General features: G+C 39.7%; 2 protein-coding genes across 2 annotated transcripts in view; one reads left to right on the forward strand and one right to left on the reverse strand.

Annotated features, from left to right (window-relative positions):
* Window positions 1–25,542, reverse strand: part of CHRM5 (cholinergic receptor muscarinic 5) — a 72,524-nt gene that overhangs the window by 14,992 nt on the left and 31,990 nt on the right. The gene's annotated exons all lie outside the window — the stretch shown is intronic.
* AVEN (apoptosis and caspase activation inhibitor) overlaps window positions 482–25,542 on the forward strand; it is a 173,896-nt gene continuing 148,835 nt past the window's right edge. Inside the window, exon 1 of the mRNA XM_025884029.2 lies at window positions 482–851. Coding sequence (XP_025739814.1) covers window positions 606–851 — 246 coding nt within the window. The 5' untranslated portion in view covers window positions 482–605. The remainder of the gene's footprint in view (window positions 852–25,542) is intronic.

The raw sequence follows: 25,542 nt of genomic DNA on the forward strand, positions 1-25,542 counted from the left end.
CCTTCCGTCCATTACCACTTTCGCTCTGTGCCATCCCAGTTGCTGGCTGTAGGCCACACCTCTCACCTGAGACCCACCCGCCTTTTCCTCCACACCTCCTCCTGATCCTTGAATTCAGAATAATTTTAATAATTATACACATTCATTCTTGAAAATCAGGAGATTAAACGGGGAAAAATTAACTCACTGGGACTCTCACTATACAGTTAACCTCTGATTACATTTTGGTATATACGTTTTAGATTTTTTTTAATGCAAATACATTCATATTCGTATTTTTCTTAACAAAAACGAGTTCCTATTATACAAACGGTTGAACCCACCCATTTACTTTATAACTCATCCTTAAGCCACCGGCCCTCCCCCAGACCGACCGTTTCCCCCACTTCCCTCTCCCAAGTCGGGCCTTTTCCTCTGAGGCCCCAGCCTTCCCCGGGGCCCGGTTCTGGCCCCACCTGCCAGGCCCCGGGCCGCCCCGCCCCCGCCGCGGCCGGTTTCCATCCCCGGCCCCGCACCCCGCGCTCGCCGCCACCGGGGGCCCGTCGCTCGCGGCTCCTCTGAGCCACCCGTTTCCGGTGGGGCCAGGGCGTCTCCGCGGCGGCCAGATGCAGGCGGAGCGAGGAGCTCGGGGCGGCCGTGGCCGCCGGCCCGGCCGTGACCGGCCCGGTGGAGACCGCGACCGGGCGGGAGCCGCAGGGGCAGTGGCGAGAGGCGGCGGCGGCGGCGGGGACAGTGGCGGCCGCCGGGGTCGCGGCCGGGGCTTCCGAGGCGGCCGCGGCGGCCGAGGAGGAGGCGCCCCGCGAGGCGGCCGCCGGGAGCCAGGAGGTCGGGGCGCCGGGGCCAGAGCGCCGGTAAGAGGCGCCGGCCGGTGGGGTCGGGGTGTGATCGCGTGGGACCAGGGCTGATAGACGCGGGCCGCGAGGCAGGGGGGCGCGCGCGAGCCGGGCGGCGGCGGCTCCTGCGACTGCGCTTGCGCGGAACGAGCGGAGGGCGGCGGGGGTGCGCGCCGCGTGTGCACGTGGCGCTTCTAGGGGTGAACCCCCCCGCCCCCGGCTACCTCCACCCGGAGCTGGGGTGGGAGTGGCGGCTCTCGGGGCGTCCGCAGCCTGCTGGAGGGGTTCAGACCCGGAATAACTAAGAACTCAGGGACTGAGGCTGTGTTTCAGGGTTACAAGGCTAGCGCACCCATTGAATTCGGGCGGGGTGTCCGTGTGATTGACCCTTATCGGGTGGGGGTGCGGCCAGGGCTTGGTCTGGAGGAGCTGAGACTTGGGCAGCCTTACAGTACCGGCAGGCATTCCTGTTATTAGGAGGGAAGGGATTTTTGGGGGGGTGGGGTGGGGGTGGGGGTTGTTGTGTTCACTGTGCAAGGCCTAGCATATGATAGGATAATAAAGGATTACTGAATGGAAGAATGCCCCCATGGACTGGACTCCATAGTATTTCGGGGCGGGATCAGATGCACAGTTTTCTTTTAATAGCGTAGTTCTCTTTTATTATATATGTATAGGAATCAGGAGTTACTGCCCTTCGTTTTTAAAAATTTTCAATCTGGAAGTAGATGTTTCAGCAGTCAGGTATGAATTTTAATAGCAATGTGATCGACCTTATTCACACATTCATAGAAGGATACTTCTTACAGCTCGAGTAGGGAATGATAGGCAAACTCTTACTCGATTGATTTTGGCCAAAGGGGTTTCAGTACAGTCTGTTTATGAGCTGTTCTGTTATTTTAAAAATGTGTACTACAAAACTGTCATCTATTTGAATTCTCGCGTTCATAGATTAAAAAAAAATTTTGGTTGAGGCAAAATTTCCTGTTACTGAAATGTTTGGAGTATCTTGAGCGCATAGTAGGTAAGGTGTCCCTAAAGATAGTAATTGTATACAGAAATACAGTTACTTGGAAAAAAATTAGAAAACTTAAAATTAAGTGTAACATATTTAACCTGGTTAGGATTAAGGTAGGTAATAAGTAAAATCTGATTGTGCTGTGAAGAAATTCTTAGGTTCAGTTTAGCAGGAATGATGGAAACTCAGATTAACGTAGTGCACACTACATAACACATTTTGTCCTTATAACAACTTTATACAATTAATTCTTGAACAAGATGGGTTTGCAGGTCCACTTACATGGGGATTTTTTTTTTTTTGGTTACTGTTAATGTATTTTCTCTTCATGATTTTCTTAATGTTTTCTCTAGCTTTATTGTAAGAATACAGTATCTAATACATATAACATACAAAATGTGTCTTAATCGAGTGTTATTGGTAAGGTTTCCGGTCAACATAGGTTATTAGTTGTTAAGTTTTTAGGGAATCAAAAGTTATACATAGATTTTTCCATGGCCCTATCCTGGGAGTTATGCAAGGCTCAATTGTATATATTGCATATATATGTATATATAACTTGATTACAACTTTACTTCTTAAACAACTTAAGGTTGTTTAAACTTTATAACAACGTCATTTTATATCTATTTTATATATAAAATCTTCATTTTTAAAAAAATTATGTTCAGTTAACCAACATAATCATCATTAGTTTTTGATGTGTAGTGTTCAACGATTCATTAGTTGCATATAACACGCAGTGCTCATCACAACACGTGCCCTCCTTAGTACCCATCACCTGGTTACCCTACCGCCTCCAACTCCCATCCCTTCTGTAACCCTCATTTTGTTTCCCGGAGTCCAGTGTCTTTCGTGGTTTGTCTCGGTTAATTGACTTGCCTAAGCTTTTATAACTAGTGTCAGAGTCGGGGTTTATACCAAGCTGCTTTTGACTCAACTCTGTTTTATCGCTTACATTTTTGTGAACCAGTCACCACTTTACTGAGAACAAGGTAGACACTCTGGCTTCATGGATCATGTTTTACTAGTAATTGTAGTAATCGTACCTTTGGTACTGACTGAAGCGTCCGGCACATAGGCCTTTCATAACAAGTGTCATTAACTTCTTGAATTGAGTGAATGAAGGTGCTTCTATCTCACTCATCTCTGTGGAACTCAGTTGAGCAAAACAGTGGTATATCGTGTAGAAAGTAAATAATATGTTTTTTGATATGCTGATATTGTAACCAATTCTATTAACACTTAGGCTTTTATCCCTTTTTGGGATAGTCTTAAAAAAAATCCTCTCATATTTTCTTGTGGGATTTTTTTCAATGCCCAGTTTCATGGTTCGGTGTGTTAGCGTGTGTGAATGTGTGGCCCGGCGCTTGGGTCATCACAGGGAGCTGCGACTACAGAGTTTCCACCTGTTACCCCTGCTCTCCTGTTGTCAGTCCAAGCTGCACGAAGAGACGTTGGAAGGATTACTCCTTCATTTTGGTATGGTTTGTAACCTCTAAGTTCCTTCCAGTTCTTAGATTCTGAAGTACCAGTCATCTTTAGACTTGCTAAGAATACCGTTCTTGGTGCCTAACGATTAAGTGGGACAAGATTGATTGCCCTGCCTGAGGCCTCCTTGTTCTGTTCTCATGTTCCATGTTGCATTTGTGCCCCAAATGGCGAGTAATTGAAATGATCAGAAAGAAAAAAATTCATAATAGAGGTTTAGCCAAGTAAAGACCAGTTAGTTACCTAACTCCAGAGTTTAATACTATTTACGCCTTTTGCTTTCTACTTTGGATCACTACACACATGTGGCTGATACGTGGAAATCAAGACAAAATAAAACTAAACAACTTGGAGACAAGTCATACTCCAGGGGAACTTTGCTGAGCACGTTGTGTCTGCTAGTCTCTTGCACTTAAATCATTCCCTCTGTAGATGGCATGAACGCTAAGTTTGAGTTTGGGTAAGCATATCATAAGGCTAATTATCTTCACTGAATATCCACTAGAAGCCTGGTATTGCCCTGGATGTAGTCATTAACTTAAAAAAAATATGCTAGGATTTGTTAGTATTAAATTCTTCTTTTTGATGAGCTACTAGCAGAGAGGGTGTCAGGCCTAATGGCAGTCTTTGGAATGTTTTTTTCTTTTTTCCTTCTAGTATCCTAGTACCTCACATTTATTGAGCACTTAGCATGAGGTGAGAAAACTGAGGCACAGTTAGGGGAGGTTAAGTAACTCCTCCATTATCACGCAACCAGAAAATGGCAGAACCTGGATTCAACCCAGGCATTTTGATTCCAGAACTGTTTTTTCAGCTACTTCCCTAAACTGCCTCTGGAGTGATTTGAGATTTGAAAAGGGATGTGTGGCGGACTGTTGTGTGATCCTTTCACACACTTTGTTTTCCTGATGTCCCAGATGTTAATAAGGATTTGAAGTAGTGCTGATACCGTATTCAGTTATTATGGATGAGAGCAGATCTTTGCTTTCTCGCTCCACGTTTATACGGCAGCTGCTTTTAGTAAGAACTTGGAGGTATTTTTTTTTTTCCCCGACTAAAGTTTTGCTTTGCAAACAATAATATAAATTCTTTGCCTGAATAATAATTAATCCTAGATGACCTTGACATTTTCATCGCTCTATTTCAGTAAAAGGGAAATCTCTGGCTTTGATGGTCAAGTTTACCGTGAGCCTGGAAGAGGAAAAGATGTCAAATCAAAGTTGCTGGCAGGTTTCCAAAGCACTTGCTCCTTCATGGTTGCTGAAAGGAGTCCCCCTCACTGTGTCAGCCAGACAGAGACTGAGGACCTATTACAGTTCACACTTGACAGCCTCCCGGCTGTATTTCCCCCTTTTCAGAAAGCCTGAAGTAAATTTGGTTAGCAACTGAACGTGCTTAAGTGTCCTAAAAGAAAATTGCTTTAAGATTAGCTCTTGGTAAAGGGCGCCTGGCTGGCTCAATCGGTAGAGCATGTGGCTCTCGATCTTGGGGTTGTAAATTCGAGTCCCAGATTGGGTGTAGAGATGACTTAAAAATAAAGTCTTTAAAAGAAGAAAAAAAAGATTAGTTCTTGGTAATCCATGGAATTGGCCCTTTCCTCTGCCACTGCAGACCACTCCTCAAAAACCAATATTTTGGCATCTTTATCCTTGCTAATGTATACTGTTTTGAGGGCTGCTTTTCTCACTGACCATTATATCACTTACATATTTCCATTATTAATACATTTTGCTAGTATTCTGCTTAAATTTTTTTGATAAATTATGTATTACTTGTACATAAAATTGAACATAAAATTTCCAGCATATTGTATACTTGACATTTTAATTAATTAAGTGTATAGTGACTTTTTTTTAAGGTTTTATTTATTTATTTCAGAGAGAGAGAGAGACCACGAGTGGGGAGGAGAGGGAGAAGCAGACTCCCCGCTGAGCAGGGAGCTCGACGTGGGGCTCGATCCCAGGACCCTGGGATCATGACCTGAGCTGAAGGCAGACGCTTAACCGACTGAGCCACCCAGATGCCCCTATATTTGACATTTTAAATAGAACTGTCACATCATTCTTATACCTGGATGGAGTCTAAATACTACAGTGATTTGAAACTCACCATCATCCATTTAAGAATCACATTAATAAGCTCTTCTGCAGTGAGAAAATTTATATTATTTCTTTTTATTTCATGTTTTAATTCCACGTCTTCTGTAGAATTTTATCCAGTGTAACATATTTTCAAACCTGAGAACTTTTTAGCAATCACTTCTGCTTCCTGGTAACAAATTTTGATTTTTTTTTTTTTTAAATCTTGTAGCCTTAGGGCTTGGGTGTAAAATTTTTTTCTTTTTGGTTGAATTAAGATTACATTGATTAATATACAATTTATTTTAATTAGCAATTATTACACATAAAGGTAAAATTTTATTGTGAATGGATCTCATTTTCTCTAATGAATTTATGTAGGTATCCATGGATGAATATTGCTTATTCCTGAATGAGATAGGATTCAGAATCAATTCTCTTCCTAATTTTTATTTTTATAGGTGTAAGGACTGAGAAACAGTAGATGGTAATGGTTGGAGTTTCATCATATGTGTCACTCAATTCTGTGAATACCTTTCTAATTGTATACCAAAATCATTATTATAAACTTTTTTTTAAAGGTCTGTCGGCTGACAACCGGATTAGGTCCTCCTTCAATTTTGTTGAAAGCAAAGAATTGGAAACTTCATGACTTGCAAAAGGACTTATTACCCGGTCTTTAGAGTTACACTTTCTCAACATCTACACCTATATTAAAAATTACCCCTTTGCCTTGCTCAGGGAATGCACCACAGTCAGAGTGACAATGGCAGAGAAGGGGTTGCCGGTCCTCAAGTACTTTCTAGGACGGCTTTTGGGAAAGAGTTTGGACATTGACTGAGCATCTGAGACTTAAAAATCCTTGCTCATATATTTTTTGAGAAATCTTCATGAATCCCCAGCTATATATATACTCCATTTTGGGACTGTTGACTAAGATCACATTACTTACTTTTTTTTTAAGGAAGATAGTTTATTACATGTATTTACCCAGAGAGTTGGTTTTGTTTTGTTTGTTTGTTTGTTTATTTATTTATTTATTTATTTATTTATTTATTTATTGGTGTGGGGGCTATGCACCACTTGCAGAATATGGTTTCTGATTGTTGTCATTCTTAACAGTGTCACCATCTTTGTTTTAACTGGTGCTGGGATGTGAGAAATGGCAAGCTCATAATTTAAGACCACCAGGTCTGTTTCCTGGGGAATTAGTTACTAAGCCTGTTTCCGCTAGGAAAAGTAGTAATTATTTTCCATAGCACTGGGCAAGTGAGCTTTAGAGAGGCTGTATGGGTTATTTGGTCCTACCCACAACACAGCATGACTTTCTAGATGGTTTTGTTTTGTTTTACTTTTTTTTTTTTTTTTAAAGATTTTATTTATTTATTTGACAGAGAGAGACACAGCGAGAGCAGGAACACAAGCAGGGGGAGTGGGAGAGGGAGAAGCAGGCTTCCTGCTGAGCAGGGAGCCCGATGCGGGGCTCGATCCCAGGACTCTGGGATCATGACCTGAGCCGAAGGCAGACGCTTAACGACTGAGCCACCCAGGCGCCCAGCTTTTTTTTTTTTTTTTTAAGTAAATTCTACCTGCAACATGTGGCTTGAACTCACAACCCTAAAATCTGCTGACGGAGCCAGCCAGATACCCCTCTAGACTTTTTTTTTTCAAAGTAGGCTCCACGCGCAATGTAGAGCCCACCGTGGGGCTCAAACTCATGACTGTGAGATCAAGACCTGAGCCGAGATCAAGAGTTGGACACTTAAACTGACTGAGCCACCCAGGCGCCCCACTCTAGACTTTTATAAAAAAGAAATTAAGTGGTTGAAAATGTGTTTTCTATTCAGATGTCACTGTTTCCTGATGTACTTTGAAATATCAAAGGGAGAAATAAAGACCATACTGACACATAATTATTTCTCTTTTATAGATATGACTGATGAGCTTATTGGGGCATTGGATTCATTCTTTTTGAAATTTCATTTTCTTTCGTTAGAAGCCATTTGTGTATGTATGTGTATGTGCGCACGAGTGCACATGTTGAGGTACCAAGAGCAAATGGTTTAATACTGTTAATTTTTTTTTCTTTTGGATGGAAATACTCAACAATTTTGTTGGTTTGAAAATTTTCTATAAAAGTGTCATGGGGCAGTGCATGGGTAATTGATGTAGATAATTCACTTTTGAAAGAAACTGAGGGTTGCTGGAGGGGAGGTGGGGGGATGGGGTAACCGGGTGATGGACATAAAGTAGGGCAGTTGTAATGAGCACTGGGTGTTATACGCAAGTGATAAATTATTGAACACTACATCTGAAACTACTGATGTACTATATGTTGGCTAATTGAATTTAAATAAAAAATTAAAGGAAAATATTTCACTTTTGAATGGGTGCCAAAGGACTTTGACAAGAAACACAAATCAATGTGCTTAATTTTATCCTGATGTTGCTAGGATGCTGTTTTAGAATTTGACCAACCAATTTGTCCATTAGCCTTAAATTGTTTAAAAGAAAATTTCTGTAAAAACAGCACTCCGAGGGATACTGTTCCCTACCATCCATGTCATGTCATTGATATGTGCAAACAGAAGGGAAATTAAAAAATATGTAGGAGATTGATAGAATGAAATCCTTGTTGTATATACTTAATACTCCTTTTGTGTCCTCTTGCTATTAAGGACTGATACAAATATGTCTGATCAGTACTTCTCTCTCTCTCTTTTTTTTAAAGTTTTATTTATTTATTTGAGAGAGAGGGAGTGAGAGTGTGAGCATGGGGAAGAGAAGAGGAGCAGACTCCCTGCTGAGCAGGGAGGATCGGTTGCAGGGCGCTATCCCAGGACTCTGGGATCTGGAGGCAGATGCTTTAACCAACTGAGCCACCCAGGCACCCCTCAATATTTTTGTAGTACCAAGTCAAACTTGTGTTGAGGGATAGCAAACATTTTAATATTAACCTAAGCAAAGCATAATTGAGATGACAGAACTGTTACCAAAAATTCATATATATTCTTGGGTTATCAGTACTGTGATTCCTCCCTTTCTGTATTTAGCGGTGGGAAGTTATTAGTGCTGAGAGATTTTGTTAATGCATGTGTAGTCTGTGAAATAATTAGTTACCATATTTAGGTTTCTATAATCTCTGGCTTGAAAAGATCATTAACAGCTACATTGGGGGAAAATTTCAAGTATTTAGTGAGTATTCATTCTTAAAGTCTAATGTAATGCAGTGTGGGTTTCATTTAAATAGTGGATTTGGAATCTGTGTTCTACTGTTAATTGAAAGGTCATATCCCAGGAGCTGGCTTCATGATATTAAGGAGTGAGATACTTCACCCTCATTTTTTCCTTTTACTACAAGGCTGATAATAAAATAACATGTCTTTGATATTTGGGCTAATTAAAGCCAAGTCTTAATGAAAAAGGCTTAATCCCTGTTACAGATACATAAACTTCAAGTCCTTCCAAAGAAGTTATGAGTTTTCTGGGAGCAAAGCTTGATGACAAATGAATCTTTTTTGAAAGACAAAGTTGGCTTCCTATTTTCCCTTATTAATCTTCACATCAGGGGCACCTGGGTGGCTCAGTTTGGTTAAGCGACTGCCTTCGGCTCAGGAGTCCTGGGATCGAGTCCCACATCAGGCTCCTGGCTCAGTGGGGAGCCTGCTTCTCCCTCTGACCCTCTCCCCTCTCATGATGTTTCTCACTTTCTCTCTCAAATAAATAAATAACAAAAATCTTTAAAAAAAATCTTCACATCATTTCCAAGTTGTGTTTTGGTTTATTGCTTCTTTACTATGCCAGTATGAATTTGTAGAACAATTCCTGTTTTTTTTTAAAGATTTTTTTTTTTTTTTTATTTGACACAGAGAGCACAAGCAGAGGGAGAGAGAGGGAGAAGCAGGCTCCCTGCTGAGCAAGGAGCCCGGTGTGGGACTTGATCCCAGGACCCTGGGATCATGACCCGGGCCGAAGGCAGCCGCTTCACTGACTGAGCCACCCAGGCATCCCGAATAATTCCTGTTTTAAAAAATATTTTACTCCTCTTTACAGCCAAGAGAATCACTGAATTAAGAGGTGACCAGGAAATGTTATTTTAAGAGCACGTATTTTCCATTCACTGGAAGGAGAAATAAAGTAGACAAGTTGATTTTTCATTTTACAAGATGGAAATAGACCTTTTAGAGACGGTTTTTACATAGAATTGGTGGGGAGGGGGGCTCAGGTTTGTGCCTCTTCTGTTTTCCAGTTGACTTCCTGGCAGGCAGGGAGGGGAGAACAAAGTGCTGTTAAAGCTTGAGGATTAGTGTCCACTCTGGTGGGTGGCACCACAGTGATTTCATGCAGAATGGGACCTCTGAAAGTTTTAGAGTTGAAGAATTACAGACAGAGAATAATTATTATTTCAAGGTACTCCTTGGATTGTTGTAAATCTTTGGTTAATTTAAATTGTTACACACATCATTTTGTGAAGATGTTGGCACCTAATTTATACTTTGTGTTTTTTACTACATTCCGGGTGACATTCACTTAATATGTGCTTGATACATATTACATCATGATCTTCATTATATAATTTCTTCAGTTCCAAACTTATCTCAAGTATGACCTCTCTCAACATGCCTTCCTTTGTTGTGAAAATTAATCTGTTGGGGAACCTAGGCGGCTCAGTTGGTTAAGCATCTGATTCTTGATTTTGGCTCAGGTCATGATCTCAGGGTTGTAGGATTGAGCCCTGCGTTGGGCTCACACGCTGGGTGTGGAGCCTGCTTGGGATTCTCTCTCTCCCTCCTCTGCCCCCCTCCCCGACAAAGTAATGAATCTGTTTCCTTTCCATCCCTTTCGTATCAGTGATACAAGTATCTCCTAAATCAAAAAGTTTTACCTCTTCTGTTTAATGACAGAAAAATACCAAGAAGAAAATAAAAATTACCTATAAAATTACCACCCAGAAATAATCACTGTTAACATTTTGATGTACATTTTTTTCCATATAAAACTGGAAAGATACTGTGATAAGACTTTTAAGGGAAAAAAGATAATATTGTGCTTATGTAAAAATTATGATACCTGCATGTATTAGGACCCTAAAAGGATATAAATACACATCAAACTATTAACTGTGTTTGGAATGGGGAAAATATAGGGATTTTGTGGAACTTTACCTTTTTTTAATTCAAATTTTTAAACGTGTGTATGATCAAACATAAATATGTGCTACTTTGAAAAGAAGATTCTACAAATATACTTTGATTATAAAATAGGGTGAGACAAGCAGGCAAGGTGATGCATGAGGACTATTATATATGATGCATATGTAAATAATAGGGTGATGGGATTATGTGCTGTCATGCATTGTGGTAAGTACAAACAAGTTTCGCGGGAAAGATGATCACTTTAGTTTAGACAGGCTCGATACCTGTCTCTCTCTCCTGCCATTTCTGTCTCTCTACAGATACACACACTATTCAGCGCAAGGCTTGAACTCTTGACCCAGAGCTCAAGACCTGAGCTGAGATTGAGAGTCAGACGCTTATCTGACTGAGCCACCCAGGCGCCCCTTAAAGATTTTTTTAATCTTTAAGAGTAAATAGTAGACATAATGCCCCTTTACCCCTAAACACTTCAGTGCATATTTCCTAAAAGCAAGGAAATTTCATACAATCATAGCACAATGATTGCAATTAGGAAATTAACATTGATAGAATACTATTATCTAACCTTATTGAGATTTTGCCAGTTGACTCATTAATGTCCTTTATCAGGCTTTGAATCTTGAGGCAGTGACCTATAGATGTGGGACAATTAGAGATTATTCACTATGGCAGTTACCATGGCATCCTATCTCGTCTATTTCTGTTACGTTACTGTATCAGTTCTCAACAGCCTGTTTCCTGACTTTTGTTTTCCTCCAGCCTCTAGATTTCTCATCAATTTTAGGAGCTACTTTAGAATTAGGAAATTCCTTTAGTAAATTCCTTTTCTGCTTAAATTAGCCAGAATTCTATAGTTTGTAATCCATATTCTACTGTTATATTTTTCAGACTTAACCATTTTTCAAAATCTTACTCCTTCTTTATTGAACCTTCAGTTCAAATGCCCCCTTTCTCTGTGAAGCTTCTGGTTTTCCTCAGTTAGCAATGTTGGTACTTCAGACACATAGCACTTACTTTCATCCCTCATTTTATTACAGTTAATTATTTACTTCTTGTATGTCTGTTTCATTAATTTTAAGCTGTCTGAGGGCCTGTACATGACACAGCACTATGATTTTCAGAAAGAGTTCCATAAATGTTTCTTGAATGACTAATAGCATTGAGAAGGTAATTTGGAAGCTAAATGGTGCAAGCTAGAGCGAGTGTGCTTTTAGGCAGTGTCATTTTGGGAGTTCGGGACAGGTGAACCCTTTATGTTTCATTTGTGTTTGTTACACTATTTGAAGTACTCTTCTTTTAATGGTTGAAAGCTCAGTAGCTAAAAGAGATTGCTCACCCAAGGGCCAGATTTATACACGAACATTAATTCACATTGGATTTTATATTCTCCTAGTTCTAAGTCTATTAAACTTTATAATTCAATGCAAACAACAGATATTTTAAAACAGGAATTATAGTATCCAGAGGTTTTTTTTTTTTTTTTTTTTTTTAAGTAATCTCTACACCCAGTGTGGCACTTGAACTCTTGGCCTTGAGTTCAAGAGTTACATGCTCTATTGACTGAGCCAGGCACCTTGAGAGATCTTTTATCTAGAGAACCCCTTTTCACTATTTTGTTCTTTTTTTATCTGGTTATACTCAATTTGTTATATATATTAATCAGGCTTTATTCTTACCTTATCTGTAGGTCAGATTCCTTGCCACTTTTACCTTTGCCACTTTTTTGGGGTCAGTTATTATTTTTTAAAGCTGATTATATAATTCTGTATTTTTTATTATGATATTTGAAATGTCAGATTCCGTAAGAAATTTTAGTGTTTATTTTATTTTTTTCCTTAAACTGTTAGTGATGAGTTGGCAAGAGAACATACTTGTTAAATTTAAACTACAATTTATTCGTAAAAATGTGCAATATTTATTTTATGTAGAAAATAATGGGATTAGAGAAATCTTTTTTTAACCTAGCAGGGAAGAATGAAAGCACACCAGCATTTTGTTAACGTTCCTTTATGCTGTAAAGTTAGGTCAGGACCTAACCCAGGCCTGAGCATTCTTGTGGCTCAAATTTTGTTTTCTTATGATTTTCTTAAAATTTTTAAATTGTTACACACATCATTCTAGGTAAAAGATGCTAGCATCATAGCAACACTTTTAAAACCCTGGGGGAACATAGACAAGTATCCAGTATTTAGAGACATTTACATTTTAGCATAATGGTAAAATTTTAGGGTAATAACGGTAATGATATAAAGGCCCTTCATTTTGATGATGGCTAACCGTATTCAGTTTGTGGCAACCAGTATTCTCTTTTCTGGAATATTTTGTGCCTGAATTTTTAAATTATTATTATTAATTGTGTTTCTTTTGATAAATGGAAATTGTGGGTTTTTTATTTGCTTTAACGAGATGGTGGAAACATAGATTGCTTACAAATATTTAAAAATCCATGTTAATTTCCTTGTAGATAAACTTCGTAAGGAAACTACATTATAGAAAGAGCCTTTAAAACTATGTGGGGTTTTTTTTGTTGTTGTTTTTAAGATTTATTTATTTATTTTAGAGAGAGACAAAGAGTGCTGGGTCAGGGGGAGGGGCAGAGGGAAGGGGAGAGAGGATCTCAAGCTGACTCCCCACTGAGCAAGGAGCCTGATGTCAGGTTCCATCTCACGACCCTGAGATCATGACCTGAGCTGAAACCAAGGGGGTGTATGCTTAACCGAAGGTGTCACCCAGGTGCCCCTAAAACTATGTGTTTTTAAAAAAGTGTTGATGATATTCAGTATTGGCTAATACTCTTCTTTTGATGGAAATTGATACAACCTATAAATGAGGCAATTTGACATCAAAATTTAGCCTGTGGCCCCGAAGTTCTGTATTCTGTATTATTTTGCAGGTATGCCTGAACAACTTAGCAAATATAAGTGGATGATTATTCATTGCAGCTTTGTTTAAGGAAAAGCTGGAAACAACTTCTAAATAAATTATGGTGTGTCTGTGGAGGAATGCCATGTGGCTGTTAAAGACTGGGGTAGATATGTAAAATGCCCTATATTGAGGGGAGCAGTTACTTAAGGAAAGTCAGTGTGGTATCTTTCCATTTGTGTAAAAAGAAGATATTCATCCATATGCAGAGACTATTTCTGGAAGGCTCTAGGGGAGACATATGTAGTGGTTACCTTTGTGGAATGAGACTAGGAGATGAGGAAGATGAGGGAACTTTGCCTTTTTTCTATATATCTTTCTGAACTATTTTAATTTTTATTTTGTTACCATGAGCATGCATTACTCATAGGAGTAAGGAAATAAAAAAATACAAAATTTAAATGAACCAAAACTGCTTCTTCAGAGTAGGCCCTAAAAGAAATCCTTAGGTTTAAATGATTATCAGAATCTCCCTGTGAAAGAGGTAGGCAGTATTAAATGTAGTTTTATAGATGAAGAAATAGTAATTGGGTAGAGTTAGGCCTTTTTAAGGATACAGCCAAGTAATTGGAGGTGGGATTAATATTTGAACTTGAGGTTTCTGACTTCTAGGAGGAGATTTAAAATTTTGTCGTGAGTGATCAAAACAATGAATTCTGAATTTTTTTTCCTCCTAGAACAATTAAGTACTTTTCGTGTTTTCCCATCAAACATAAATATCTTTCTTTTTAATATAGCAATTGGTTAGGGTATATTGAATTGTAGTTCATCCTTTTGATTTACTGACTTAAGCCTTTCTAGTTTATTCAATATATATCTCATTACTCTTTGAGATAGCAGAAGGTGGAGTGGTTAAATATGGAGATGGAAATATAAGGTTTTCCACCAAATGACTTAGAAATTGGGATTTCTCACAGAGAACAAATTGGTAGCTGCCTGAGGAGAGGGGCATGGCGAAGGGGCAAAATGGGGAAGGGGAGTGGGAGGTGCAGGCTTCCAGTTATGAAATGAATAAGTCATGGGGATGAAAGGTACTGAATGGGGAGTATAGTCAATGATACTGTAATAACATTGTATGATGACAGGTGGTAGCTACACTTGGGGAGCACAGCCTAATATATAGAATTGTTGAATTACTATGTTGTACACCTGAAATTAATGTAATGCTGGGTGTCAACTATACTTCAATTAGAAAAAGAAATTGAGGTTTCTGCCCAGTATCCTAAAGTCTAGGCGTGTGGCTTCACCATACTGCACTCCGTAAGCTGTTAAAATCATACTCCCATTCCCAAATTCTAGTTACTTAAACATAAGAGGTTCCTAGTGGGCTGCTGTGATATGTGATATTAAAAAGACTGGGAAAGTTTTGCATCCATGTGCCTTCTCAATTTTTTGGTTTCTTCTTCTTTTTCTTTTTTCTAAAGTTGGGACGTCTGTAGCCAACAAGTATTAATTCATTCTCATTCCCTCTCTCTCTCTCATAAAGTATTTACATGTGAAAAGTCTTTAAGAGATTGCTTGATTTTAGAGTGCCATCATTCTAGTTATAATCAATTAAATCATCCTGTAGACGAAAACAAAAATAAGTGTTAGCTTCACAGTGCTCTGTAAGGACCCCTTCTGGAAATACAGATTGCTTAGAAGTGGCTGAAATGCTGATGCCTCGTTCCTCTTTGCAAAAAAGTTGTGATTAAAGGATTTTTAACCATCAGAAGTGAATGGTAGGGCGCCTGGGTGGTTCAGTCGTTAAGCGTTTGCCTTCAGCTCAGGTCATGATCCCAGGGTCCTGGGATCGAGCCCCACATTGGGCTCCCTGCTCGGCGGGAAGCCTGCTTCTCCCTCTCCCTCTCCCTCTCCCACTCCCACTCCCCCTGCTTGTGTTCCCTCTCTCGCTGTGTCTCTGTCAAATAAATAAATAAAATCTTTAAAAAAAAAAGAAGTGAATGGTAGCGTTAAAAGCAAATGTGTAAGTGTTTTTTGGCTTAATCAAATAAAGGACAATCAAGCCATCTGTTGAATGAAGGCTGAACTAGATGTATTAATTCCAAGCCCCTTGTCCAGCTTCCAAACAATGAAAAGAAAATTTCTGGGCCATGCTGAGGCCTCAGGTGCAGGCGGCCAAAATGAAACCAGCAAGCAAATCACAGTTTTACCCGTGAACAGCAGGTGGGGTAAGCAGTCCAGCATTTTTCCAACGGGAGTAACACTCATTCCCTGCTTTAGTCATTACACAGATGACCACGTTCGGACCTTTGTCGAGCCGATCAAAACCACACAACAGCAGCAAAATCTTGGTAGTGATTATAATTCTTTACTCTTCAATTTTGATGGCTTTCTAGATTGTTGATATTGCTTCAAACCAGCCTGGAAACTCTGACACACACTCCTCATTCTCTTTCACGCCTCTCCTCCCCTTGTTCTGTTGGAATAGTACAGGCTTACCCAGAGAGAGAAGAGGAGTAGCAATCAGAGAAACAAGTTCCAGAAGGATGCCTTTTGATGATGGGGTTTCTTATCTTTCAGAGGCGTGGTCATTATCTCTGATTGACCATCACTGTGTATGTCATGGTCAAGTGTAATTCAGGCAAGGATAATTAGCAAACCTGTGAGTTTAATATGCTGTTCAGTATTTTCTCCTTGATACAGGTCTTTTTAGATGATGTTGACTGAAACTGACTTGTATAAAGTCCGGATCTTGTTATGTATGACCGTATTTGTGAAATTTCAATATAGTTTCATTCGTTACTGAGCATTAATGGCTTAGAGTCAAGAGAGAACTGTACGGAATAAATACTGTGGAATCAATAGCAAACTCTGGGAGTTCTTTTATTTTGGGTTATCAGCCTCTTTTGTATATTGACTTTTGTTTACACTATTTTCTTAATTTTTTTGGATTGTAGACACTGAGTTTATAGTGCAATTTATGTATGTAGAGACGTGTCGGTGCCATAGCCATCTGTACCTCCCCGCTTTTGAAGCTGGTCTGTCTTTAAATACACATTTATTATAAAAGAACAAATTGAAAAGGCATCTTTCTTTTTTAGTGCAGGAGCTGACTGAATACATTGTATAAACACAGACAGTTGGCCAGTGTCCCTCTCTATATCTATGAAATACTAATACATTAACGAACATATAAGTTGTATATTAATATGCTATTTGGAAGCTCTTTATGTTCCCAGCTTTTCCTTTTTGTTTATGGTAATTTATGACTTGATAGTTTTCTTGAATGAATATTCTCTGGGCAAGATAGCTTTCCTTTTTTGTTTTTTGACCTAAACAGTGATCACTCACGGTGTTACGGACTGCATGTTTGTGTCCTCCCCCCATCCCCAAGTTCATATGTTGAAGCCTTAACCCCCCAGGGGGCGGTATTTGTTTTTTTTTTTTTTTAGGTTTTTTTTTTTTTTTTTAGAGAGAGAATGAGAGATAGAGAGCACGAGAGGGAAGAGGGTCAGAGGGAGAAGCAGACTCCCTGCCGAGCAGGGAGCCCGATGCGGGACTCGATCCTGGGGCTCCAGGATCATGACCGGAGCTGGAGGCAGTCGCTTAACCAACTGAGCCACCCAGGCGGCCCAGGTGGCTGTTTTTGGAGATAGGGCCTGTGGGGAGGTGATAAAGGTTAAATGAGGTGAGGAGGGTGGGGCCCTTAGCTGATATAGTTGGTGCCCTTCTAGGAAGAGAAAGAGAGACCAGAGCTCGCTCACTCTCTCCTCAACTGTGTGAAGGATACAGCAGGAAGGTGGCTGTGTACAAGCCAGAAGCAGTCCTCACTACACACCTTGGTACCTTGATCTTGGACGTTCCAGCCTCCAGAATTGCGAGCAATACATTTCTGTTGCTTAAGCCCCCCATCTGTGGTATTTTGTTGTGGCAGCATGAGGTGACTAAGACAGAGAGCTAACTCTGTAACCATAAATAAATTGTTTTGTTTTTACAGTGGTTAATGTGGAGATTTCAGATGAAGTAAAATAAGAAACTGACAGGAATTTTAATGTGAAGGCCACCTATTACTGAAATGAATAGCCCAGCCTGGTTTTTGCTGTAGCTTACATATATCAATTTTTTGATTACTGTCTTTTGATTCCCTTCTTATTTGTGATTGTTTACTTCACAAGTATAAATAACATATTTTTCCTTTTCCTTTAAATTAGCATGCGGTAGAAACACCACCTGATGCTGGCCTAAACGAGCTCTCCCGCTCAAAGCAGGAGAGTTCTTTCTGCAGGCAGTGTATGTGTTTTTACCCTTGCTGTAACATATTGCTGCATACTTAGTGCCTTAAAGCAATCCAGATTTAGTATTTTACACTTCTGGAGTCCCTGTGTGGGTCTGTTTCACTGGGCTAAGATGTTCGTAGGACTGTGGTTTTTTTTCTGGAGGCTTGAGGGAGAATGTGTTTCCTTGCCTTTCCAGCTTCTAAAGGCTGCCCACATTCCTTACCACTGAGCTCCTTTAAATTTAAAGCCAGCAACCTAGCATCTCTCTGACTTCTGTGGTCACATCTCTTTCCCTTTTCTCTTTTTCTGCCTCCCTCTTCCACTTCTAAGGACACCTGTGATTACATTGGGCCCGCCTGAATAATCCAGGGTAATCTCCCTATTTTAAGGTCAGCTGATTAGCCACTTTAATTCCCATCTGCAATCTTAATTCCCCTTTTCTGTGAACCCGACATATTCACAGTTTCAGAGGATTAGGACATGGATGGGTTTGGAGAAGCCCATCATTCTGCCTATCAGAGGCAGACAGTATGATCTACTTAAGACAGTATAAGAAAACTTTTGTTTTGAAGATTTTTAGAGTTCTTGTCCTTCATCTTTTTCTGGAAGAATCCTGCTCTGTGTTTCTCAAGTGTTTAAACCCATGCCCTCTCTTGATAAACCAAAATCTTGTATATTCTATGGTCAATAATAAACATTAGTTTTTTTCTCCCCTATGATATTCCCGTAACCAAACTGTCATTCTCCCCCCGCCCCGCCCAGCCACCCCATCCTAAGAGCTAAATATGGTTTATCACACCTATATTTAGCCTACATCTGGGCCATTGTTTCAGACTTCTGGATTATTTTAGGCTCTGAGAGAGTGTTCATACTTTTGTTCAGACTTAAAATCTGTGTCGTGTTTGTTTTATTCTCATCACCAGCTCCGTTTTCCGCATAATAGTAATTACTTGATATTGCTACTGTGAACTTACTTAGAGAGGCCTAACAAATATTTTCTAAACATGTCTATATACCTAACTAGTAGGTAGAGTGCAGATAGTGCTTGTTCAGAAAAAGTAAAAGACTTACAATCTCAACTGCTTTGTTGATTAGAATTTTCAGTCTCATTTTATCAACTGAAACAACTCAAAGCAATGGGACAGGGTGATTCCTTTTGCTATGTAGTCCCAGAGCACATACCCTGCAGGGATATACATAGGGAGATGTATCTATCTATCTATCTATCTATCTATCTATCTATCTATCTATCTATGGTTTAAAAAATGGACTTTATAGACTTTTTAGAACAGTGTTAGATTTACAGAGAAATTGAAAGAATGGTATAGTTTCCATATATCCCATACTTAGTTTCCCCTATGATTAACATCTCACATTATTAGAGTACATGTGTTACAGTTAATGAACTAATATTGATACATTATTAACTATCTCTCTATTCCAATAGAGGGATGCTCCTCTATTGGAATTTGTCTGATGTTTCTTTCAGGATTAGACTGAAATTATGGGTTTGGGGAGGTAAAGTACCAGTATCCTAACATATCAAGTGTACATACTATCATTATTGTTGATGCTGACCTTGCCACCTAGCTGAGGTAGTAGTTGTCAGGTTTCTTTACTGTAACGTTATTCCCATCTGTCTTCTATACTGTATTTTCTGGAAGGAAGTCACTCTGCAGTCTTTGAAGATGGAGAGTCTATGTAAATTCTTCTGCATGGCAGATTTGTCTTCCCCACTTAATTTATGTACTTATTTATGCTAGTGTGGACTCAATGGATATTTATTTTTTACTGTGGGCTATAATCCAATGCTACTTTATTTTATTGCTCAAATTGTTCAGCTTTGTCCATTAGAAGGTCTTTCAGTTGGCTCCCGTGCTCCTGTGATCTACCCACATCAGGGGTGTCTGTATGTGTCTGTGTATGTTTGGCCCCTCTACTTTCTGGTACTATTAGATACTAGATGCTCTAGGTTTATCGTGTATATTTTCTGCCCCACTCTTGGAATCTGCCATTTTTCTAAGGATACAGGACTATATTTTTTACTGGATCCTGTGTCTTGATGATCAGTCCCATAAACAGTTTGACCAGTTGATTCTGTCTACCGTTGCAAACATGGAAAATAGCATCGACTTGATGCTTATATGTAGTAATGTGTGAGCATGTGTGCAAATCTTCATTTTAAAGCTGGATAGTAAATGAAAACAAAACAAAATAACAGCCCTCACATGAATCTATCAGGTATAGCTCACCCAAACAGATAATTATTTCAAATGACTCTAAGATGATATTTTGGCTGTGTATCCCAAGTTAGATAAATCCTAAGAACAAATGTACTTAAGAGAACTTTTAAACTGCATTCAGTATTCTTGGTAGTGATATTGGTATCATTATGTTGAAAATATTAAATATATATTGCAGGGTAAATGAAATAAGTAGTTACATTAATGTTGTTAGTAAACTAAAATGAAAGTTGTTAGCAACTAAGATTTTCAGAGTAAGAGAGAAGAGAAAGTAATCTAAAAATTGTAGCAATTAAGTAAAAAACCTGTAATCTTAAACTTAAGTATCTTTATGAACTTAGACTTTTATCTTAAGTATGTGTTTTCTACTGAAAAAGAAACAAAGATAACCCAGTTACAGTGAACACTCTCGGCTTCAGATTATAGTTTCTAAATAGCATTTCTCACTTTAAAAAGACCAGGCATCTTTGAGAAAAGGCCGATTCCAGGTGTGGGGCAGAAAGCAAGAATGCTATAAAAGGTTCCTGGAGCTTCCACTGGATAGGACTATTTGAGCATCAATAAGAATAAGAAATGCAGTTGATTGAAAGGCAGCAAATATGAGTATTTAATGATACTACCCCCACCACCACCTCATTGGTTATCTTTGGAGGCTGCTACGTAACAATGCACAATTCTAAACATTGATAAAGTAAGGGAAAAGTTTTAGCAATTATCCTTTCCTGAATAAACTATATACTTTAGGATAACCAAATAGTTGATGATGAAAGTTTTTTTTTTAAGATTTTATTTATTTATTTGACAGAGAGACACAGCGAGAGAGGGAACACAAGCAGGGGGAGTGGGAGAGGGAGAAGCAGGCTTCCTGCGGAGCAGGGAGCCCGATGCGGGGCTCGATCCCAGGACCCTGGGATCATGACCTGAGCCGAAGGCAGACGCTTAACGACTGAGCCACCCAGGCACCCCGAAGGCAGACGCTTAATGACTGAGCCACCCAGGCACCCCAGATAGTTTTTTTTTTTTTTAAATACATATTGCACCTAATGCTAAAGAAATGATAGAAAATTGCCACTTTTTAGCTCCTAGTGAACTAATCTAAACAGTAACCACTAATGGGTGTTAAACTGGACTGTAATCAGGGCACTAGATAGAGTTGCTAGTTTGTGGAAATAAATGGGATAGAAGAACAAGTTAAAGGACAACATAAAGAAGCAACAGTCAAATCCAAAATGTGGGAAATTCTGCAGGACAGACCTAGGTTAAAGGAGACTTACAGAGGCATACTAGCCATGTGCAGTATGTTGGCCTTGTTTGGATCCTCGTTCTTACAGACCAAATACAAAAGGAAAGATTTGAGCTATTTGGAGGAAATTTGAACATGGACCAGGTCATGTTAAGGGATTATTGTTTCTTTTGTTAGGTATGGAAAAGACATTGTGTTTATATTTAAAGTTTTTAATGTGAGATATATAATGAAATATGGGTGAAATGATAGATATGTGAGATCTCTTTAAAAATATTCCAGGGTGCCTGGGTGGCTCAGTTGGTTGGGCGACTGCCTTCGGCTCAGGTCATGATCCCGGAGTCCTGGGATCGAGTCCCACATCGGGCTCCCAGCTCAGCAGGGAGCCTGCTTCTCCCTCTGACCCTCTCCCCTCTCATGCTGTTTCTCTCGCTCTCTAATAAATAAATAAAATCTTAAAAAAAAAATTCTGGAAAAAAATCCACTAAAAAGTGTGTGTGTTTGTGTTTGAGGAAGCCAAGGGTGATAGATAACAAGACTGGCAAATTATTCATAATTGCTGAAGCTGGGTTATGGGTACCTGGGGATTTAGTGTACTGTGTTGGAAGATTTTTATAAAAAATACAAGTTCAAAAACTAAATCTAGTCTTTCAGTTTTTTCTCTAGTAGAAAAGGAATAATTTGGCATTTGAAGGTATTTATGATATATAAGTATTGCTTTGGGGGTGGATTAATGGATGAATGCTTCATTCATCTTCAAAGTCATGATTTGACTTTGTATTGACTACATGAGCTGTTAAGACTGAGGATGAATTGGATTGGAACATCATGTTTAACTCTGAATCTGAAGGTAATTTTTGTGGTTGAGATTGGGAGTGAGAAAGATGGTTAGATCAAACCTTGCATTTTTCATGTCTCTATAGGTCTGCTTTCCCATCACATTTAGGATAAGATCCAAATTCCTTACCATGCCATGTAAAGCCCCTCATGATCTGATGCCTGCTTGCTTCTTAGGCCTCATTATTGCCCTCTCTCCTCTAGGTTCCGTCCAATGTAGCCAGTATAATGATGCTGGCTCTGTTTCTGACCCTTGAATGTGGCAGGATTGTTCTCTCCTGAGGCCTATGCACCTGCTGCCTGAAACATTCTGCCTTTCTATCCCCAAATCCTTGCATGGTTTACTCCGTTATCCTGTCAGGTTCTCTGCTTAAATGTTCTCTCTGAGGAGATTTTCCCGACTATTTTTCTCTCTCTGCTTTGCCCCTTGAGGGGCCATGCGGACAGCTAGAACTCCAAGAGAAATCCCACCTTTGGGCCAGCAGATTGGGAGAACCCTAGAAAGGGCTGGAACGGGGTCCTGTGCTTATGAACTAGCCTGAGGCTAGGACTCGCCCCAAGCTGCACATGGGGGAGATGGACCCAAAGCAGTGTAGCAAAAGCCTTGAGAACTGGAGTGACCAGGGAACCATGGCCCACAGAAGAGGAGGGAGAACTTGCTGTCTGAACCTCGCCAGATCGATGGCCTGATAAAAAGGAACAAAAAACCTAATGCTCTCCAGAAGATTTGTTAATAGCACCCAGAGTCTACACAACTTCATATTCAGGATGTTATTCTGCATTTAAGATTTCACAGTATTACAGAAAAATGTGACCAGTTCTTGAGACAAACACTCGAGTCAACAAATGCCAACTCCAGGATGATCCAGATACTGAGCTTATCAGAGACTTTAAAGCCGTTATAATAACTGCTCCATGAGTTAAACTGTCTTGAAATGAATGGAAGGGTAGCTGTTCTGTTAGGAGACAACATGGGAGAAAGTGTTTGTGACCCTGGGTTAGGCAAAAAGTTCTTACATATAGCACCAAAAAGCATGATCTGCAAAAGAAAAGTGCATCATAACATTTGTTTTTTTCATGAAAAGGTAAGCCACACAGAAGGTATGTGGGTGATCTCTGGACCTTCTGCTCAGTTTTGCTGTGAACCTCAAACTAAGGAATAAATTCTAAATAAAAAATCACAGACTGGGAGAACTATTTTCAAGTCATATATCCAACAAAGGACTTATATCCAGAAAATATGTAGCACTCTCAAAATCCAGTAAGAAACAATCCATTAAAAAGGGAAAAGATTTAAACTGACCATTCACCCAAGAAGATACATTGATGGCAAATAGCACCAAGATGCCCAACAACATTTGTTGTTAGGGAAATGCAAACTAAGACCACAAAGAAGAAATTGCTATCTGACTAGTAGAATGGCATAGGAAAATGACAGTACCAAATCCCAGCAGCTTCTTATCAAGTTAAACACACCCTTATCATGTGATGTGGCAGTCCCACTCTTGGTTATTATTTACTCAAATGAAATGAAAACTTATTTGTGAATGCTTACAGTGGCTTTACCCAAATTCTGTAACTGGTGAATGGATACTCAAACTGTGGTATGTCCATACAGGGCACCACAATTTAGCAACAAAAAGGCACGAACCACTGTTGTTCACAACAACAAGGATGGATCTACTATGAATGTACTTTAAGTGGAAGAAGCCTTGGAGAGGTGGCATGATGGAAAATTTTGGACTGATGTGACTGTTCTGTATCTTGACAGTGGTGGTAGTTACATGACTACATTTGTCTAAACTCATAGAACTTTGTATTTTACCCTGTGTAAATGGAAAAAAAGGAAATAATTATTGGAGAGGCATCTAATTATAATTTTCACCAGATCCTAAAAGGGCAAGTTTTCCAGACCGAGAGGACTATCATTTATTACCTGAAATACTTTGTCAGTGATGAAATTAGGTTCTCAGCCCTCCTCTGTGGTGAAAGAGAAGAGCTTGTCTATTCGGCAGAGTTGTAAATCTATGATTGCTTTTTTTCTTTTCATGGTCATAGAACCTACCACTCTGGATCAGGACTCTGTTCTTGTGGAATCTTCTTCGGGACCATTAGATAAAAGAATAAAAGGAGTTTCCCTTTCTCTTTTTTCTCTTTTTTTCCCTTAATGTACCAAATTGCTGTGGCTAAAGCCTGAAGTCTGGTCTTGGGGTTGTGTAGAAGGGAGCGGGGTTTATCTGGCTGGTGATTGTGACATTTCCTTCGGGATAGACCCTCAGTTTCCCAGGGCCCTCTTCCGGTCCCTTTTATTCTCTTGGTCTGTCTCTGAGACCTAGCCCATTCAGAACTATCTTAATCATATCTCACACTCTGGACAGACAGTTTCTTTTCTTCTCTCCTTGTCAAAATTGTGATAATGACAGTGTCTTACTCTCAGGGAAGGGCTCTGAATTTCAAATTACTTCAATCTAGTCAGTGTTGCCTCTGCAGAAATCCCACTGGGGGTACCATTTGGAGGCAGATGTTACAGGAATATACAGCATTTTTATTCTGCCACAGTTAGAGCTCGTGTCCTAAATAGGCTTTAGCTTTTTCAAGTTTATTCCTCTTGAGGGTTTTGATTATGATTTTTAAATCCACAGACCTCCTTGTTAGAAGAAAGCAATACTAGAGTTTAATTTGTGCCTCTTTCATAAAAGAGTATTTGGACATTGTTGTTCGGGCTCCTGAGAAGGTGGAATGAAGTGTTGCTTTAAATTTCTATGAAGAGCGATAAATGGTCTCACACTTGTACAAAAGATAAGGCATGCATGATGATAGTATTGCCAATTCCAAGGGAATTCTACCAGTGTGTGGTTATTTAGGTACACTGCACTGTGGCCCAGCTTCAAGGCCCTTAGCTTGTGTGTTTGATATAATCCTGTTCCTGGGATTTGCATTTTGTCCTTGCGAATGGGAGCTTTGAGAAAATCCACCTTTCTCTAATGCAAGGTAAAAAGCTTTCTCCCTTCCTTAGGCGTCTTTGCTGCCCTTTCTTTTAATTAAAGTTTTTGCCTCCCCAATGTTGGAAGAGCTTCCTAAAGGTCACACTTGAAAAGAGCTGCAGAAGGGAAATGCAGATTATAGTATTCTGTCCTTTCATAGGGGAAATTATCTGTCGAATCTGTCTGCCTCTGAAAAGTGCATTTTCTTTTTCTTGTTTCTCCATTTTGGCTAAAGTGTGTGGATCAGAAGGAAGGAGTTTTTGCTAGTATGTAACCATATGATGTCATTCCGCTGATGGCTGGGGAATGAGAGAACACAGTGTAGCCAGAGAAGTAGTGCATGCCATCCGAGGCCCTTTCAAATGTCCTGCGTGGTGTGGCAAAAGTAGGTTTTAAGCATAACATGTGCACTCTTCTTCATCGCAAACAATGCCGCCTTATTCCATCTACAAAATATTTGCACATGAAGTCTCTACATACGATTTTTGCAGTAGCTTTGATTTCTGTTGGCTTCTAC

The sequence above is a fragment of the Callorhinus ursinus genome, unplaced genomic scaffold (genome assembly GCF_003265705.2).
Source record: "Callorhinus ursinus isolate GAN/ISIS: 27379988/994484 unplaced genomic scaffold, GSC_fseal_2.0 scaffold25, whole genome shotgun sequence".
Lineage (NCBI taxonomy): Eukaryota > Metazoa > Chordata > Mammalia > Carnivora > Otariidae > Callorhinus > Callorhinus ursinus.